Below are 19,797 nucleotides of genomic sequence, written 5' to 3'. Positions count from 1 at the left end.
AGAAAGAAAAGACTTGGATTTATAGAACACATTTTGCCACCTCTTTTCATCACAGTTAATAACATTTAATGAAATACATCTGACATTGTTATAATGTAGGAAATGACTAAATAAGTTGTCTTAAATGTTGTTGATTGAGGGCTAAACATTGATTAGAGCATTGGAAGGAACAACTTTTACCCTTGATGTTTTCCATGAATCTTTTGCATTCATCTCAGAGGGCAGACAGGACTTGCATCATATCCAAGTGAGCACACCCTCAGTACAGCAGTCAGATGGTAACCAAGGTTTTTTTCTGTGGTATGGTACTCAGAACAGTATTTTGACCCTGAAAAAGTAAGGCCTGAAGCATGGCTGGCAATAAATCCAAATCTATGACATAACCAAAGATCTTTTGGTTTATCTTGCCTTCTTCCTATGGACTTTCAAGATTGCTCTGAGGTGGAGCTCCCCAAGATTCACTCCAAGTGCTAAGGCCATTCTGCTTTTTCAGCAATATCTGGTCTGAAACATTTGAAGTGTGCATGTAGAAAAGCAAATTCTAAAACAGAGAAGTGTATGAACTAGACGGCAAGCACAAAATAATCTGCAGATGCTGGGGTCAAAGCAACACTCACAACACACTGGAGGAACTCAGCAGGTCGGGCAGCATCCGTGGAAATGATCGGTCGACGTTTCGGGCGGGAACCCTTCGTCAGGACTGTAGAGGGAAGAGGCAGAGGCCCTATAAAGAAGGTGGGGGGAGGGTGGGAAGGAGAAGGCTGGTAGGTTCCAGGTGAAAAACCAGTAAGGGGAAAGATAAAGGGGTGGGAGAGGGGAAGCAGGGAGGTGATAGGCAGGAAAGGTGAAGAAGGAATAGGGGAAAACACAATGGGTAGTAGAAGGAGGCGGAACCGACACCTTTCCTGCCTACCACCTCCCTGCTTCCCATCCCCCACCCCTTTATCTTTCCCCTTACTGGTTTTTCACCTGGAACCTACCAGCCTTCTCCTTCCCGCCCTCCCCCCACCTTCTTTATAGGGCCTCTACCCCTTCCCTCTACAGTCCTGACGAAGGGTTCCGACCCGAAACGTCGACCGATCTTTTCCACGGATGCTGCCTGACCTGCTGAGTTCCTCTGGCATGTTGTGAATGTTGCTTTGAACTAGAGGGCAGCTTGCTTCTGGCTCTGTGCCAAGCAAAGAGTTAGATAAATGTAAGCTCAGTGGATCCTGAAACACAGTCAAACAAATTCTGAATTGTTTTGTTCTTTGTAATCATGATTCCCTTCGTTCACTCTACTAATACCTAGAAATTTATGACTGAATGGTTTAGATAATTGACTTATTTATTGATTAAATAGGGCATTTGGAGTGAATACAGAAGTTGAGAGATTTTCCAAATAATTTTTGTCATTTCTTAATGTTAGCAATCTTAGTAAACACTGTCTCCAGGTTGCATTTGTAATCTATCTTCTGTTTGCTTCCAGATTAAGTGATGTTGCAGGAATCCCTTTGATCAGTAGCCGAAGACTGAGTCTTCACTTCCATCCGAGGAGGGGACTACACCATCATGTACCCGTCATGTTTGACTACTTCCACCTCTCGGTCATATCCGTTACTGTGCATGCGTCACTTGTTGCTTTGCACCAACCTTTGATAAGGTACAGTGGTGATCTTGATTGCAAAAATTCATCTTTACTTTGTACATACATTAATAAAGATGTTTTTCCAGAAAAGTAATTCTAAGGCCACCTGATGCTGCAGTGATCCACTCCAAAATCACATCCTTTTAGATACTTCTGCTCTGAAAAGTTCTTCAATACATTGATATGCTGAGGAGTGGCTGAAAATAAATTCATACTGACCTATATTTTGATCATGAGATGCTTAATTCACCTAAATATGAGATGGAGGTGTAATACTTATGTAGGTGTTTCAACTTCGTTGCTATCAACTTCAGCTTAGCTCTGCCTTGTGATAAATTTGGAAGAAATTATTGGGAAAGGTCATGAGAAACATTCAGCTGTTGGGTAAAGGTCCATAAAGTACTTTTTTAAGACACAAATGAAGTTTAATATGAGCCGACATGCTAATTCACACACCTTTCTTCCCAATAAACTGCTGCTGATGTCCAAACTCAAACTGAAGGTTTACCAATCGTCTACCTGGTTTAAAAAGAGCTTCAGTTTTAAGCAATATATGAAGTGAGACGGGAAGAAACTAAGGAAGAAAAGACTATTTCCAGCCCTTAAAACCCTCATTGAAGTACCATAAAATGTCATCTCCTCCACTGTTCAGCATTGCCCAAGAATGGGATGGTCTATATTACTACTTCATTGTTATTGAGACTTTTTTTTAAATATTTCTTTAGTTTCCCTCGCCTAGGTAAAGGCTCATGGCTTAGTAAAGGTGGTCAGGAGACAGAACCAGATATATCAAATCTAACTCTTGAAAACCTGGTGCTTGGACCCAGCTATTACAAGCAGCTTACAGTTGAGGTAAGAGAGTCTAAAATCTATTACTTTCCAAATAATATCTTCCAGGAATTCAGAGTGCTCTGTTGGACTTGTGTATAATTTTATGAGTCTTTTCAGCATCAAGTTAGCTAAGAACAGCTTTTCAAGTGGGCTGCAAAAGATTTGGATCAGTCAAGTGAGTGACAAAAAAGGATGTTAAATAACTGGCCGAAAGGTGCCTTAAGAAGGGGAAATATGAAGTTATTTTCTGACCAGGAAGAAAAGGGAAGTAGATTTTTTTGTAAGTTTGAAATATGCTGCCTGAGAATTGCATTGAGCACTGTTTCCAGTGGCAGGCAGCTGTTGAGTGTTTCTGTTTGAAGATCTTGTCACCAAGATAGATGCAGAACTTTCCATTTTTCGACTGGGTACTGGCAATACAGAAATAAAGGCAGTGAATGATAGATGGTGGATCAGGAAGCATCTATAATATTGGAGGTAGACTCAATCAAAGCATTGGCATTAATTTGTACGGCTATTGGGGGGAGGGAGGTGTGAAGGTGTTTAAGTGACATGACCTAAGTTGCTTTTGCATGGAGCTGGTAGAGGAGCAAAGGCTGATTGTTCTCCTTGCACACTCTTTCAATATCTAATGACTGTTGTTTTCCCAACTTCCATCCTTTCAGCCTTCTCAATTTTCAATATCTTCTCCCTTCCAAGCCCTCCTGATCTCTGCACCTCTCTCAAACCTGGTGCCTGTAGCCTTACCCAATACTCCTGCTCTACTACCACCCTACAGTAGGTCCTGATGATCTCCTAGGTTCCCCCAGCCCTCCTGGTCACCAAGTTTCCTCTGTCCTTACTGATCTCCTGATTTCACCAGCCATCTTGATCTCTAGGTTCAGTTACTTTACCTGGTTCCTTTTCAACTTGCCTTGTCCTTCCGGGCATCACACCTAACTTCACTAAAGAGCAGATATAGAAATTGTATTGGTTGCCTGATCAGTGCTTTGGTTGCAATACCGAATGTGCAGCTCAACCTCTTGTATCATATAGTTACCTTTAAAATTAGTGCATGAAATGGAGGATTGAAGTGCAAAAATATTCTAAAATAGCCTTTCTTTCCAAATGATTAAAGCAGTGAGTCTCATCCTCTTGAACACATTTGCTGTAATGATAATTGTGTCTGTGTTGAGCCAAACTTGTGAACAGCCGAATCAACAGTTGTCATAACGCCTTAAATTCTTTTGTTTGAAAACCACGCAGAAGCCTTTACTTCCTGTAAGTAAACACATTTATCCTCTGCCAATCTGTTAACTGATGTTTTACAAAACTTTTCAATCTTATGCTTGTCATTTGTTTGGAGCAATCAAACCTGGGAGCATTGGTTACATCGGAATAATCATACCATCTCTATTCAAAAAGTTCTGATATTAAAAAAGGAGTATCTTAACCCTTTTCTCAAATGTGCATCAAGTGGTTTATAAAAAGTAACCCTCAGGTGCTGAGTGGAACATGATCCACAAACACGATCAAGGTGAATGGCCAACTGGAGGGCTTCTGGTGGTGCTGATTATTAACCAGGATATAAAAGAACAGTGGAATAAACATGTCAGTATATTTTTAGAACATAAGAAATAGGAGCAGGAGTAAGACATCTGGCCTGTCGAGCCTCCTTCGCCATTCAGTAAGATCATGGCTGATTTGGCCATGGACTCAACACCACCTACCTGCGTTTTCCACATAACCCTTAATTCCCCAACTATGCAAAAATCTATCCACTCTTGTCTTAAATATATTTACAGAGGTAGCCTCCACTGCTTCATTGGGCAGAGAATTCCACAGATTCACCACTCTCTGGGAAAAGCATCTCTGTCCTAGATCTACTCCCCCAAATCTTGAGGCTATATCCCCTAGTTCTGGTCTCACTTATCAGTAGAAGCAACTTTCCTGCCTCTATCTTATCTATCCCTTTCATAATTTTATATGTTTCTATAAGATCTCCTCTCATTCTTCCTGAATTCCAGTGAGTACAATCCCAGGTGACTCAATTTCTCCTCATAGTCTAACCCCCACATCTCTGGAATCAACCTTTTTACCCATGAAACTTTTAGTTTTTCTTCAGTCCTTCCTCATGCATTCTTTCTGCACTCCTTGTCCACAAGATCTGATTTCAGCACATTCTGTCCTCCACCCCCACTGTGGATCACCCATTTCCATTTTCATGGCCCACATTAATTACTATTAATGGTTTCTTTCCATCGGATACTTTCCTCCCCATATCAAATCTACTGTCACCACAATTCTCTTAAAAAGAACCACTTTAGAAGCATCTGTCATTGCAAATTTCTGACAGATCTACCAATTTCACTCAGTGTTATCAGAAGTGTGTTATTTTCCAAATCCCTGCCCAACTTTCCAGTGGTGTGTGTTTCAATCCCTCCAGTTAGATTCTTGGAGCAATTTTTGGCCAGTTGATATGAGCAGGGTACAGCAGATTCAACGACCTTTTGCTGTGAGCCAGGAAAATGCAGACAGTGGTAAATGATAAAAAGAATTTAAGGTATAAGCAAAAAAATAAATAGTTTGCAAAAATCATTCACACTAAATGCAAGAGCATGCACGTGGGGTAATTCTTTATTCACAGAAGGAATCTAAGCTTCCAGGTAGAGATTTCAAAGTTCAAAGTACATTTATTATCAAAGTATGCAGGATATATTCATCCTTGAGATTCATCTCCTTAAGGGAAGCCACAAAATAAAGAAACCCAATAGAACCTATTTTTAAAAAAAGGCCACTAACCACCCAATGTACAGAAAAAAAACAACAAATCATACAAACAATAAAAGTAAGCAAATAACATTCAGAGCTGAAGTTCACGAAAGTGAGTTCACAGCTATGAAGCCAGTCATAGCTGATCAAGGAGCTGGTTAGTTGCAGGCCACAACATCAGCTCAGTGCAGATTTGAGTAAACCTCATGGAACAGCAAGCTAATCACTGGCCCGTCCCTTGCCTCTGACCTCAACATCAAGATGTTTTCAATCTGGCCCAGCACTTAAATCGATCAAACAGCAGGTCCTATCTTGCTCTTGGACCCAAGGCCTGCTGCTTCTATATGGTCTTGGACCCGGGACCTGCCACTGCTATTCGGCCCATATCCAACCATTCTGATTTTGCCTAGCACTTAAATTGGTCAAACCTTGGCTTGTTCCTGGCTCTCAAGCCTGGTGTCTGTTGCCTTGGTTCTGCTACTTCAAATCACCTACAAGTCTGCTCCTGCAGCTAAAGCATTCATAACCTAATGCCGAATATACATAATTTGAAAACTATTTACAGATTTAAAAATAACCAATTTAGGAGTTCTAACTTTACACTATCAAAATATGCAGTTTGGCCTTCCCTGGTATGAGTTGCGGAGAAATATTATTTTCTTTGCTTGCAACTGTATTTCAGACGATGTCTGAAACTGCTTTTATGTTCTTCCTAGCATAAGCCATATCATCCTATGTCATTTGTAACATTGTTTGCCTGCAGTGAGGTTTGATAATTGGATTCTGCTCCCCCCAGGAGTCCTGTTTGATCCCTGGTTAATAAGATGGACTTGCTTTTTCAGCAGCTGCATGCACCCCAGAGTGAAATCATCAAAAATTACTTCCAAACCTGGAGGCTTTGCTCATTGAAAGAACCGCATTGCTGTTCTTCGTGATTTTCATGGTGTATAATCACCTGCACATATCTTTAAATCCAGGGGCTTAGAATTGATTGATGAAGTCAAAAGAAAGACTTTCCCTCCAAGTTCAAAGGTTGAAAATCTAAATTTACAGTTTGCAGGATTTGGCTAAAGGATATTGGCACTTTTAAACCTAAGTTAATTGAACTCTGGTGTATAAAGAAACAGCATTAGACAATTCATCTAAGAACATTTGTACCTGTCATTAAAAAGGTAGGTACTATACAACTGGAAGCATGAGAAACAATTATTTTTCTTTTGTTTGACAACTCCAGTTTTCTTGATCCCTAGACTTTGGAGTCATGTACTATCCACCTATCCTTGATATGTTGGACATGTGGCTGTTTCTCATTCACTGCTAAGCAGAACAGATAGAGCATTATTTTCCCTCTATTATAGGCTCAGCTCAGCCTTATAGGTGGCTCATGGCAATGAGTTCAAACATGCAATTCTTGGCTGCAAGATCAGTCCGCTGAAATTGCACTTGCAAATGAGTCCTCAAGTCACTTCCAGACTTCAGATAGAAATAGGGTAGTTTTGGAAATTGGAGAAGATCTTCACGCAAGACCACTATTTGGAAATCTTTTATTGAATAGTATACATACATATGTGTCTGTTTAGGTGCAGTTTTTTTTTAAATGGAGGGACTAAACCCAAATTAAAGCTTAAGCAAATTTGATCCTTCCTTGCGTGATTCCTTATTACATGCTCCATGTACAAGACCAGTTGAACGACTTGCAAAAGAAGAAAATCTATACCTTTCTCCCCTCTTTTTGGGATGAAAAATGCATGGATAATCAAAGGGTAAATAAAGGGAGGCAGTGGATAAAACATATGTCTGAATTGTCAAGAAAGGCTGAGCAGAATTCTGAGAGAAAAGGCAAAATTTAAAAACAACTGTCCAAGTACAATGACAAAATCCTTGTTTCAAAATTGTCTGATTTTCTTCATTGTGGTTCACAAATTTCACTTTGTAGCAGCCTAAGTGGCTTTGTGATGCTATTGAGCGGAACAGAGAAGCAAGTGCTTTGAAGCTGACCCACTGAAGAAAAGGTTGCCACTTTGTAAAATTTGGTCATCAATTATGGTATTTCCTGAATGAGTAATCATAGGAAACATGTAAAAGGGAGATTTAGCTAATGTTCTAAGACACAACACATAATAGTGAGAATCGTTAGCGATGGTTTATTCATTTAAAGGATTAAATTGTATCATCAAATCTACATGAATACTTCCTATAACAGCAGCAGATGTATCACTTTGTTGTAAAGTCGTTTTAGAATACAACCTTTATTTAATTCAAACCAAAAGTACCCATTTCCTGTTAATATCCTAATAAATGGCTTTTGTCATGTAATTTAAGGGTTCTATCCACTTGAAGCATGATATATTAATTGTAACTTGTTTTGGTCAATTAAGCTGACACAGATCGCAAGCAATTGTGGTACATCTATAGATTTAAGTTGCACGGACCAGGCCTTTTGGCCAATCTTATCTGTACTGAACTTGGAATACCTATCAATGCTAATCCTATGTCCAATACTCAGCCAATAACCTTCTATGTCACAGTATCTCAAGCACTCGTCTAAATACTCGTTAAATGTTATGAGAGTATCTGCACGACAGTCAACTGAAGGACTGTATTCTTGATGTCAATCATTGGAGGGAGGAGAAGATGGCGGTGCAACGGAAGAGCGCGCGGCCTCTCCGGTGAATGATATCTGTAATCTGTCAAGTAGGGGACTGTGCACAATTCTGATTTGATGGAGACGGATGTGAGAGTACGGAGGAACATCTGGAGAAACTTCTGAAATGCTTGCTTCGCTGCTGCTGCTACTGTGTGGTAACCGGAATCTCCGGAGCAGAAGGCCCCAAATCCTCGGCTTTGTGTGTTTCGGCAGCCGGGGCGAGGTCGAAGGCACTCGGCAGAGGATGGCGTTCAGAAGGCTGTATCAGAGGGGCTGGTCGGAGGCTCGAAGTTTTCGGATGGACAGACTCAGTGTCGGCTGTGGTCGGCTGCTTCCAAGGCATCGGCAAGTTGACGGTGCCTGGAGGTTTATGGCAGGGAGTTTCTCCCTTTTGCCGCCTGCTATCGGGGACTCGGGAGACGATTAGCTCGGGGAAGATGAGGCTTTATTTTTACCGTGCCCAAATGATCAAATTATGGTATTGCTTTGCGCTGTTGTGACTATATGTTATAATTATGTGGTTCTGTCAGTGTTAGTCTTTGGTTTGTCCTGTTTTCTGTGACATCACTGTGGAGAAACATTGTATCATTTCTTAATGCATGTATGCGTTTCTAAATGACAATAAAAGAGTACTGAGTGTTCTCATAACCTAATCATTCGGTGAAATAAAGTTTTCCAATCCCCATTAATTCCCCTACTTCAACAAGCGAAAATCTGCAGATGCTGTAAGTTAAAGCAATACACACAAAATGCAGGAGGAACTCAGCAGGCCAGGCAGCATCAGTGGAAAAGGGTAAACAGTCGATGTTTCAGGCCATAACCCTTCACCAGGACTCAAATCTCCTACCTCCTCTCTTAATCTTATGCCCTTTGGTTTTGAACATCTCTGCTCAGGAGAAATAACTCTTACAAGCAATCCTATCTATGACCCTCATAATTTTATACACCTCATCAGGAACTGCCACATCCTAAGGTATTCGCATTTAATAGAGGAAATTGGAATTCCTGATCATGATTAACCCTTCTTTTACAATTCTTCATGATTTGCTTATATTTGCTGTTAGGAAAACTGTAGGAGACTCCCGGTAGTCTTTCCCATTTTGCTTCTAAGCTCTACCCATGCATTTGAAGAACCATCTGCTATATCCTTGTTCATTCCTGTAGTAATCAGCTCTTAGATTCTGTCTTCTTATTTTTTAAAGTTTATCACTATTCATGCCTTAAAGTTCTCTATACCCTGGAATGCTAAGATCCTGGTCCTGTTCATCTTTCAACTACATCTCCATGTTAGCAACACTATCTTATTCTTTCTTTCTTTTTAAATCTTTTTATTGAATAAGTATACAAAAAGGTAAGCCATATAGGCACTAATACACTATTAGAATATAATAAAATTACAGAAGATATTAATACAAAAAAATACTACAAACAATGTAATTTAAACATAACGTACCAAGGTAACATAATAGTATACTAATTTTTATATATATATCAATAGAGAAAGGAAAAAAAAAAACCCCAAAAAAAACCCACCGTGCAACGAACTAAAAGCAAAGCAAAGCAATGGGCTAACTTGAAACCAGAGTTAAAAAACTTAAAATCACGTCCTCAATCCCGACCTCCATTAAAAACAAGAAGGGTATATATTACATTAAATGAAAATATTGAAACACTATCTTATTCTGAGGTATTAATACACCCTAGGTGCAGTGCAGTCTTACATTCTTTCCCAGTGCATTAGCAAGTCAATATATGCTCTAGATTGACTTCCTTTTCATTTTCTAATTGGTTATTCTTCATTTCCTGCTCTACCATTACTCTGTGACCCCACCTGTGGGACTAACTTCATTGGGCTGTTCCTCATGCCCTACTGTATTCTAACTCTGCGTTACAACCCTCCAGAGTACCACTAGTAGATCCAGATCGCATGCAGCTTCTAGGGTGTAACATATAGAGTTAAGTTTCCTGTTGTATTTTTTTATTAAAAAGATTGCCTTTAATTAAAATATAATTCAATTTGAAAAGATTTAGCTTGAAGTTCTCGGTTGTCAGTAATTAAAGAATGCTGATACCTTGTCTTTGATTTAGCTAAACTTTAAGCAACTAAAGTGTAAAAGCAGTGAAATACTCTGATCATGATTAACCCTTCATTTACAATTCTTCATGCTTCTTCATGAAGTACTCTGGAGCTGGTGGCATAAATTGACAATCAATTTAAAATCAGCAAATTTGAATTGGCATGGACCTTCGGTGCTCAACGACAAACCTAAAGGAGATTTACAGGGGAGGAACAGTAGGTACATGGGGAAGTGGGTGAAGCAGATATGATAGTAACATTTAAGAGCTATTTACACAGGCACCTGAACAGGCAGAGAATGGAGGGAAAAGAGCTTGTACAGGTAGATGGATTAGTTTGGATTGGCATCATTGTTCTCACAGGCATCAAGGGCCAAAATGCCTTTTGCTGTGCTATACTCCTTTATGTTCTTTGTTTTAACAGTGATAAGCCCACATGCTAAGTGGGCAAACAGTTGAGCAATTTGCAGCTTGCATTTTGGATATTCTTAAAAGCGTAAATACAATGGAATATTCTCTTAATAGTAAGTGTAACACTCAGCTCTATCAACTCCCGTTCGTCTAGGCAAAGTTGTCGTCTGCCCGCCAAACTGTGTCTACGTTTGCGTAGATGCTGTGTAATGCACCCCGGTACAAACCCACAATGTAAAATATCAGAGAGTACACAATGTACAATTAAATGATTACAATTTATAACTTTTAGGTAGTGTGGTTAGTAGAAACAAATAACACAAAGGTGTCACTCAGTAGGTTTATCAGTCTTGTGCACAAAATATAATTCGTTGGAGCTCATGCCTTCCCGATCAATCCACAATTGACCTCCGAACCTCCGACAGCATCCGAACCATCGAATTCCGGTATCCACCGTCTGGGAACTGCCAGCCGCTCCTGCACTCTCCCTTTCTCTTCGCTTGCCTTGCGGAAAAGACCGCAAACTCCCTCTCTCAGTTCCCACTATACAAGATAGCAGAACAGGTCATCATTGGTTAGTTCCCTGTTATCTGTAACTTTAACCCTAACATCATAGCTACAGAGAAACATTACCTCATCAGTTAACATTACAGAGAAGCCACTTCATATAACACTACAGAGAAGCCATTTTGTTAGCCTTAACAGTTAATATTATAGTTAATATTACTGAGAACCCTTCATAAGATATAATGTAAAATATCATAAATGGATTCTTTAAACAAAATCTTTTAAATATAATTTAGTATTTTATTTAAATATTTCTGATGAAATTTTAATCTATACAAATAAAACTTTTCTAGGTGAATGAGATTTTCAAAGCAGTAATTGTAAATTACACATCTTTGCTAATTTACTTATGACTGTTGCAACAATGCATGACAATTCAAAGATGTTACAGTACAGGTGATACAACAGGCATTCTCAGGAGTTTATTTGTAATTTAGCAAGAGAAGAGTGTTTATTTTGCAGAGAGGTAGAGAATTAATAACAGTAATGTCTGGACAGTTTCATCATTACTATTCTGCAAAATCCTACCCATTATTGTACAGTTAAATCTTGTGCAAAAACACTGCAGTAATCTGACTGGTTAGTTCTAGCATTTCAGTGTTCCACTGTGCTCTGGTATTACGATATTAAAACCATGTCTATTTTCACAAAAAAAAATCTGTGTTATAGCACAATGGCTTTTAAATGTAATTTGTTATGTACCATGTTGCTTCTATAGTGGAGATGTACTTCGTGCTGGCCTGGAACCATAATTCAGTGGTTCCAACAAAGAGAGCTTGCTTACTGACAGCTCCAGTAAATTGCCAGCTGCAGATCAGCAGGAAATATTTACCTTTCTTCCACTTTTTGCTTCTATATTTGAAGTGTGACATCAAAGTCTGTACGTGTGAAGAATTGAAATGCTGGGGATGTGCTTCCTGGAGTGATTGAACTACTTCAGCACTGAAGTGGTTCTGTCCTCGGGGGATACATTCCAAGACCTGAAGTGTACATGTCTTGATTGTCCTGGGTATGACGCTTTCATGGGAATGTACTCAAATAACTGGTCTTGTGGCGAATGGTTAGGAAGGGAACGGAGCATAATATCAATGGACAAATCCATTGAGGGGATAAGAATAGAGGTGAACCAGTCTAGGGATGTGTTTAGCAGCTGGCAATATCAATGTTAAAGTCAAAGTCAAAAGTTGTTTATTGACATATGCACGAGAACACTTATGCAGAGGTGCAGTGAAAATCTTACTTGTAGCCACATAGCATCATATGAGTTGCACTCCCAAGAAAACATAAATTAAAGGTAACTTGTGCACAATTTTAAGAATTTTTTTAAAATCTTGAGGCTAAAACACGTGCCAAAGGCTGAGGCAGCCATAGCAGAGCTTCCAGCAGAAATGATGGATAAGGGTTCAATTTAATTTAAGAAGTTTGAATAAGTACATAGTTGGGACGGATATGGAGGGCTGTGGTCCAGGTGCGAGTCAATGGGAGCAGGCAAAATAATAGTTTGGCATGAACTAGGTGGGCGAAAGGGCCAGTTTCTATGCAGTAGTGCTCTATGTCTCTATGAAATGGAAAAATTTCCTTCCACCCCAGGTTTATCAACTCCTCCTTGTTTGGTTGCTTGTCAGAGGCTGCTTGAGAACATTTCCCCAAGAGGCAACATGGGAAGCAGCTCAAAGTTTACTCCAGATCAGCAAGAGCAACTGCAGCTCCTCTCTCACCATAAGGCGGGAGGAGAAGATGGCAGCACGATGCGGCGCGTGCAGCTCTCCGGTGAAATGATATTGTATCTGTAAGTAGGACACCGTGCACAATTCTGATTTGATGGAGACAGATGTGAGAAGCAGAGGAACATCTGGAGAAATTTCTGAAATGCCCGGTTCGCTGCCGCTGCTACTGTGTGATCGAGAATCTCCGAAGGGAAGGCCCCAAAATCCCTGGCTTTGCCTGCTGCTGGCGACCGAGGCTGAGGTCGAAGTGTTTGGCAGAGATGGTGCTCGGTACTCGGTGTCAGAGGGCTGAACAGAGCTTGAAGTTTTCGGGCGACTCAGAGTCGGACTGTAGTTGGGCATGGCAGGGAGAGTTTTCTTCCTTCTCCCGTCTGCGTGAGATGTGGGACTTTCGAGAGACTTTGATCTTTTTTACTGTGCCATGGCCTGTTCTTCATCAAGTTATGGTATTGTTGCACTGTTGCAACTATATGTTATAATTATGTGGTTTTGTTAGTTTTTCAGTCTTGGTCTGTCCTGTGTTTCTGTGATATCACACTGGAGGAATATTGTATCACTTCTTAATGCATGCATTACTAAGTGACAATAAAAGAGGACTGCATGTCATCATAATCTAATAATCTAAATTCTGACAGTACTGTTACGTACCGCGTAACTGGGTTGCCAAACCCGCAGAAATGGACCACTAGTTGGAGTCTGGATTACTGGAAGCTAATAAAGTTTTATTAAAGAAATAAGTAACACAGTACTCTAATCGTACGGATATAAATGCAACAGGTTAGCAATGATAAAACACACATGTACACAGAACTAGGGTAATAGGAATCAACCAAGCTCTATCGCAGTCTAGTGGTAAAATGATCAGTCTCAAGTGACGCAGAGTTCAGTTCAGCTTAGTATAGTTCTCAGTAATCGCTGTTGTGCCGTTGGAGGGAGAGAGAGAGAGAATGCAAATTTGATTCAGCAGACCTTTGATGTTCACAGGTGGTTTTGGGCGGACCCTTTTATCTCTTCTGTGGTCACCGACTGTGACCCCTCCGTTCTGGATACGACCGTTCTTCTGCGGTCAACCTGGCACCCAGGCAAGGATGGACACACACACCAGGTTCCCACCGATTGTACCCTTTTCACCCTGTGCGTCTATAGTCGGTTCCCACAAACCAGACCTCCAACTCTCACCAACTTGTGGGGGCACACCGCTCTTCCAGGATCTCGTTATCTCGTGATCTCGTGGTGTGTGTCATGCCTTCTGAACCTGTTCTTTTTATCCCCCTGCTGTGGTATCGGTCTGTCCATCAAACTTCAAACAGTTCAGGTTCAAAGCAACTGGTTTGTCAATACTCTGAATTGTGTCTCTTTTCATTATCTCTCTCCTCTCATTTACATTTTGAACGTTTCTCCATTTGTCTCCCTTACCTCTCCCATCAGCATCAATCTTCTGATAACTTGGTTTTTCGTCACAGTACATGGTAATATTCCTGTCATCCCTCTCCCAGAAATATCAAGAACTTGATTCTGTTTGAAAGATATTAGCATTTTTCTGGAACTTGTATCACTCCCTTCTCATTCTATAGCCTGCAGAGAATCACCACATTCTCTTGTGCGTTCTACCTCAGTTTCTACCCCATGCACTGACATTCAGACCTCTTCATTCTGTTCACTTCTTCCTTCTCACTCTCTGCCTCCGCATAATGCATCTCCACACATCCACTCACTCCTTTGTCCCATTCATTAATTCCTTTCTTTTTGTCCTCCAGGACAGATCCTTTCACAAAATGAGAAGATGTCTGAAATAATGTAGAACTATCCAAAATAGTTAATGAGATTGTTGCTGGAAATTACCTGTATATCGAGAAAGGTTGAGCTGTTTTTATTGGGGTGTAGGAGAATGAGTAATGATATTATTGTGGTGTTTAAAATGATGAGGGGCATAAATAGAGGTGATGCACACAGTCTTTTCCCAGGTTTAGAGAATCAAAAGGGAGAGATTTAATGGACATTACTTGGAGTGAGCTGCTAGAGGAAGTGGTTGAGGCAGGTACATTCATTCATTCGTTATGTGCCGTGTCATATAATGGTAGGTGATCGTGGTCTTTCCATGACCATGACTGCTCTTGGCAAATTTTTCTACAGAAGTAGTTTGCCATTGCCTTCTTTTGGGCAGTGTCTGTACAAGACAGGTGTCCCTCAGCCATTATCGATACTCTTCTGAGATTGCCTTCCTGGACCAGTGGTCACATTACCAGGACTGGTGATATGCACCAGCTGCTCATCTGACCATCCACCACCTGCTCCCCTGCTTCATGTGACCCTGATCGGGGGGCGAAGCAGTGCGTCACCTTGCCCAAGGGTGACCTACAGGCGAGCAGAGGGGAGACCCTTACACTTCCTTTGGTGTCTCCATCCTGGCAACCAGGTACAATAACATTTAAAAAGTGATTGGATAGGTACACAGACAGGGAAAGTTTTGAGGGGTATATGCCAAATATTGGCAAAAGGGCCTAGCTTAAATGGGAATCTTGGTCAGCATGGATCAAAAAGGCTGAAAGGCCTTTCTCCATGCTGTGTAATTCTATGACTCTCTATAACTCTACAATAGGTCACTAAAAGTAGCAAGCACTGGAAATTATTATGCTGCCAAGAAAGACATAGTCAAGCAAACCTTTTGGCAGTAATACTTACCCACTTGTGCAGTAGAAGATAACGGGTACGTTAGAAAGCAGATGCTGTTACAGCTGCCAGTGCACAACCTGCTGTGAATAGGTTAGTGGCATTTGTCTTCAATCAGTTTGCATGGCCTCCTCCTCCTCCAGCTGATCATCCATCCAATGGAATGAGCCATAAATAACCTCTGATCGCCTAATGAGGACTGGCTCATGGACATCTCATTTCCTCCTCCTGAAGCCAATGATCAGTTCCTTGGTCTTACTGGCATTGAGATAGAGGTTGTCATTGTGGCACCGCTTATCCAGCTAGTCATCCTGTCTTGATGCTTCAAACAATTGCCATCATCTACGTCTTGGCAAGTCATCATTGATTTGAAAAGACTTCCGTTAATACTGAGGCTATGACAACAGGTAACAAGTTGTGCATAAACAAGATCAGAAACGGAATTTGGGAAGTGAGCTTCTAATTGCACAGGATGATTCAAAGGTATCCATGGTTTCCAAGGGATATAAAAACTAGTTTATTAATTGTATGATTGCAGTTGGGGTATAAACACACTGTCATTAAATTATTCTGAAAGAATTCTGTCTTTGGACAGGCTTGTCATACTTTTACCAGCTATTTAGGGAATGGATATCATCCAGTCTGTCTTCTTGTAACATTTAATCATTTCATATTCAGTATTGATTATGTACAGTTACATTCTAGTCAGCAGATTTATTAATATGGTGGATTCTGTTTTAATGGGGACACATCAGAACCATTACAGTTTGGCCCAATTAAGCAGCTGCCCCAATTAGACAAAGTTTCATGGAAGTAGGTAAAAGGAAAAAAAAAGACCAGCAACTGTTTAACTGAGTAGAAATGTATGTATTTAAATAAACTACAGAACTAATTAGAATACTACTAATATTTCTACAGTACTATAAAACTGTATTATTTCCTAATAGTTATTGATGGGGGTATTCATTTGCCATGTTCTTAAATGGCTGTAAATGAACAAAATCAGGACAGAACACTTAGTGCAGATATTGGGTTGCCTTCATTCAATGTTTTAGGCAGTTGCATTCTCCAAATCTTCTTTGTCGTTGTAAAATTGAAGATGATTGTTGATGTAGTCACAATTCCTGACTTTTTGAAGTAGCGAAATTATTTCAGTTACACTCCCAGCCATTTTGGCATCTCCAAGTCCGAATAATTGAAACCACCGTGAGCAAATCAGTTCCGAATTGTCTTATTGCTTGTTTCTTGCCAACAATCCTTCACACTAAGGACAAAAATCACTGCATTTTGAACATAAGCACATGCAACTGGCTGCCCTGAGTAACTGATGGTCCAATTAACTGGAATTCTCTGGCTGTCTATCTATCTGACTATCTCTCTATGTCTATCTCTCCATCACTCTATCACTCTCTCTAATGCTAACACTCTACCTCTCTCTCTTTCTCTCTCTATCTGTGTCTATCTCTGTCTGTCTCTCCATCTCTGTCACTCCCCATCTGTCTCTGTCACTCTCTCTCTCCATCTCTGTTTTTGTCACTCTCTCTCTCCATCTCTGTCTCTGTCACCCTCTCTCTCCATCTCTATATAAAATTAAATCAGGAGATCCTGGAAATGATCAGTAGGCCAGCAAGCTTCCATAGAGAGAGCTACAAGTTAACAGATTTCACTTTTCAGATCAACATCCTTACACCAGCTTGTGTTGGCTTTTGTTACAACAGTACAAGAGCCACAGGCAGATCAAAATATGAGTGGGACAGAGTACAACCAGAAATCCAGGGTCATCCGCACTAACAAAGCAAAACAGGTTCATCAGAAAGTCACTTAATCAGTATTTGTTTGCTCTTCTACAGAGGTGATCATAGTATGAACATCAATGTGATAATGTGCTAGTGCTTCGCATCTTCAGCAGAGACTGTTTGAGTACATAAGGTCAGTCTTTTGGAGAGCGAACTGACAGAAGCAACTGGCTTAGATAGTATCACTGGCCATGTCCTTAGATCCTGTGCAAATCAGTTGCTGGGTTTATTTGCAGATATTTTTAACCCCTCCCTGCTTCAGTCTAAGATCCAACCTTTAAGAAGACCACTATTATCCTGGTACCTAAGAAAAACAATGTAAGTTTCCTTAGTGTCTGCTGCCCAATGGCTCTGATCTCTACCATCATGAAGAGGTTCAAGAGGCTGATCATGGTATGCATCAACTCCAACCTCCCAAACAACTTAGACCCACTGCAGTTCACCTACTATTGAAACAAGTATACGACGGACACCATCTGCCTGGCACTCATCTCAGGAGGATTAGGACTCCTAAGTTAGGCGGTGCTGTGATCAATGAACAATAGCCTTGAATACTATAATTCTAAGCAAACTCATCTCAAAACACCCAGACCTGGGACTCAATATATCCCTCTGCAACTGGATCCTTGACTTCCCCACCAACAGATTGCAATCTGTAAGGAATGGCAGCATCACCCCTGCCAGAATTATCCTCAATTCTGGTGCTTTCTCAGCCCCCTAATCTACTCCCTGTACACTCAAAACTATGTGGCCAGAGACTGCTCTAACTCTATCTCCAGGTTTGTAGGTGACACAACCATAGTGGGCTATATGTTGTTAAGTCAGAGTGCAGGAAGGAGATAAAGAGCCCACGACATTATATCAGTGACAACACCCTTTTGCTTATTACCAGCAGAACACAAGAGCTTGTTAATGTCTTCAGGAAGATGGGGAAGGGGGGGGGGAGGTGTGCAATGCATGTGTTCTCATTTACGTCAACGGTGCTGAAGTCAAGAGGGTTGGAAGCTTCAAGTTCAAAGGAGTGAACGTTGTCAATAAATTGCCCTACTCCAACTATGTAGGCGTCATGACCAAGAAAGTTCACCAGTATCTCTTCTTCCTCAGGAGGCTAAAGAAACTTGGCATGTCCCCATCGACCTTCACCAACACTTATCAATGCTTATTGAAAACATCCCATTCAGGTGCATCATGACTTGGTATGGTAACTCCTCAGCCCGTGACTGCAAGGAACTGTAGAAAGCTGTGGACATGGGCACATCATAGAAAGATGAAAAGATGAAAAGATCTGAAAGCATGTACCACTGGGCTCAAGGAGAGCTTCTATCCGGCTGTTTTAAGACTTTTGAATGGTTCCCTAGTGTGATAAAATGGACTGTTGACCTCGGTCTAGCTGCACTTTCCCTGTGACTGTAAAATTTTATTTTGCGCTGCATTGTTTTAGCTTGTACTATCTCAATGCACTGTTGTAATAAATTGCTCTGTATCAACAGAATGCAAGATAAATTTTTCAGTGTATCTTGGTTGATGTGACAATAATAAACCAATTCGCCAATTTACCAATCCTATTATCCGCGAACTGTAAACCTAAGCAGTGATTCAAAAAAAGAACACTAATAACAGAACTAATTCCATCTGAACTTGTCTATTTTCTCGGAGGAGACTGTAAATAAAATTAGTAGAAACTGAGGAAGCAGCAATTAAGTTCCCTGGCCCCCACCGCTTTATTTTCACCGTGGATGTCCAGTCCCTATATACTTCCATCCCCCATCAGGAAGGTCTCAAAGCTCTACGCTTTTTGGATTCCAGACCTAATCAGTTCCCCTCTACCACCACTCTGCTCCGTCTAGCGGAATTAGTCCTTACTCTTAATAATTTCTTCTTTGGCTCCTCCCACTTCCTTCAAACTAAAGGTGTAGCTATGGGCACCCATATGGGTCCTAGCTATGCCCGCATTTTTGTTGGCTTTGTGGAACAATCTATGTTCCGTGCCTATTCTGGTATCTGTCCCCCACTTTTCCTTCGCTACATCAACGACTGCATTGGCACTGCTTCCTGTACGCATGCAGAACTCGTTGACTTTAATAACTTTGCCTCCAACTTTCACCCTGCCCTCAAGTTTACCTGGTCCATTTCCGACACCTCCCTCCCCTTTCTAGATCTTTCTATCTCTGTCTCTGGAGACAGCTTATCCACTAATGTCTACTATAAGCCTACTGACTCTCACAGCTATCTGGACTATTCCTCTTCTCACCCTGTCTCTTGCAAAAAACGCCATCCCCTTCTCGCAATTCCTCCGTCTCCGCTGCATCTGCTCTCAGGATGAGGCTTTTCATTCTAGGACGAGGGAGATGTCTTCCTTTTTTAAAGAAAGGGGCTTCCCTTCCTCCACTATCAACTCTGCTCTTAAATGCATCTCCCCCATTTCACGTACATCTGCTCTCACTCCATCCTCCCGCCACCCCACTAGGAATAGGGTTCCCCTGGTCCTCACCTACCACCCCACCAGCCTCCGCGTCCAACATATTATTCTCCGTAACTTCCGCCACCTCCAACGGGATCCCACCACTAAGCACATCTTTCCCTCCCCCTCTCTCTCTGCATTCCGCAGGGATCGCTCCCTACACAACTCCCTTGTCCATTCGTCCCCCCCATCCCTCCCCACTGAGCTCCCTCCTGGCACTTAGCCGTGTAAGC

The 19,797-nt window shown here is 41.1% G+C and overlaps 1 protein-coding gene across 2 annotated transcripts in view; it reads left to right on the top strand.

The window, feature by feature from the left end:
- Positions 1-19,797, top strand: part of fam135b (family with sequence similarity 135 member B) — a 386,005-nt gene that overhangs the window by 266,604 nt on the left and 99,604 nt on the right. For both annotated transcript variants that reach the window (XM_063058308.1, XM_063058318.1), the window contains 2 exons: positions 1,469-1,642; positions 2,353-2,479. In XM_063058308.1, coding sequence (XP_062914378.1) covers positions 1,469-1,642; positions 2,353-2,479 — 301 coding nt within the window. The remainder of the gene's footprint in view (positions 1-1,468; positions 1,643-2,352; positions 2,480-19,797) is intronic.

Source organism: Mobula hypostoma, chromosome 1, assembly GCF_963921235.1.
Source record: "Mobula hypostoma chromosome 1, sMobHyp1.1, whole genome shotgun sequence".
NCBI classification, from domain to species: Eukaryota; Metazoa; Chordata; class Chondrichthyes; order Myliobatiformes; family Myliobatidae; genus Mobula; species Mobula hypostoma.
Note: the sequence above shows the minus strand (reverse complement) of the source record. Positions and strands in the feature narration are given on the sequence as shown.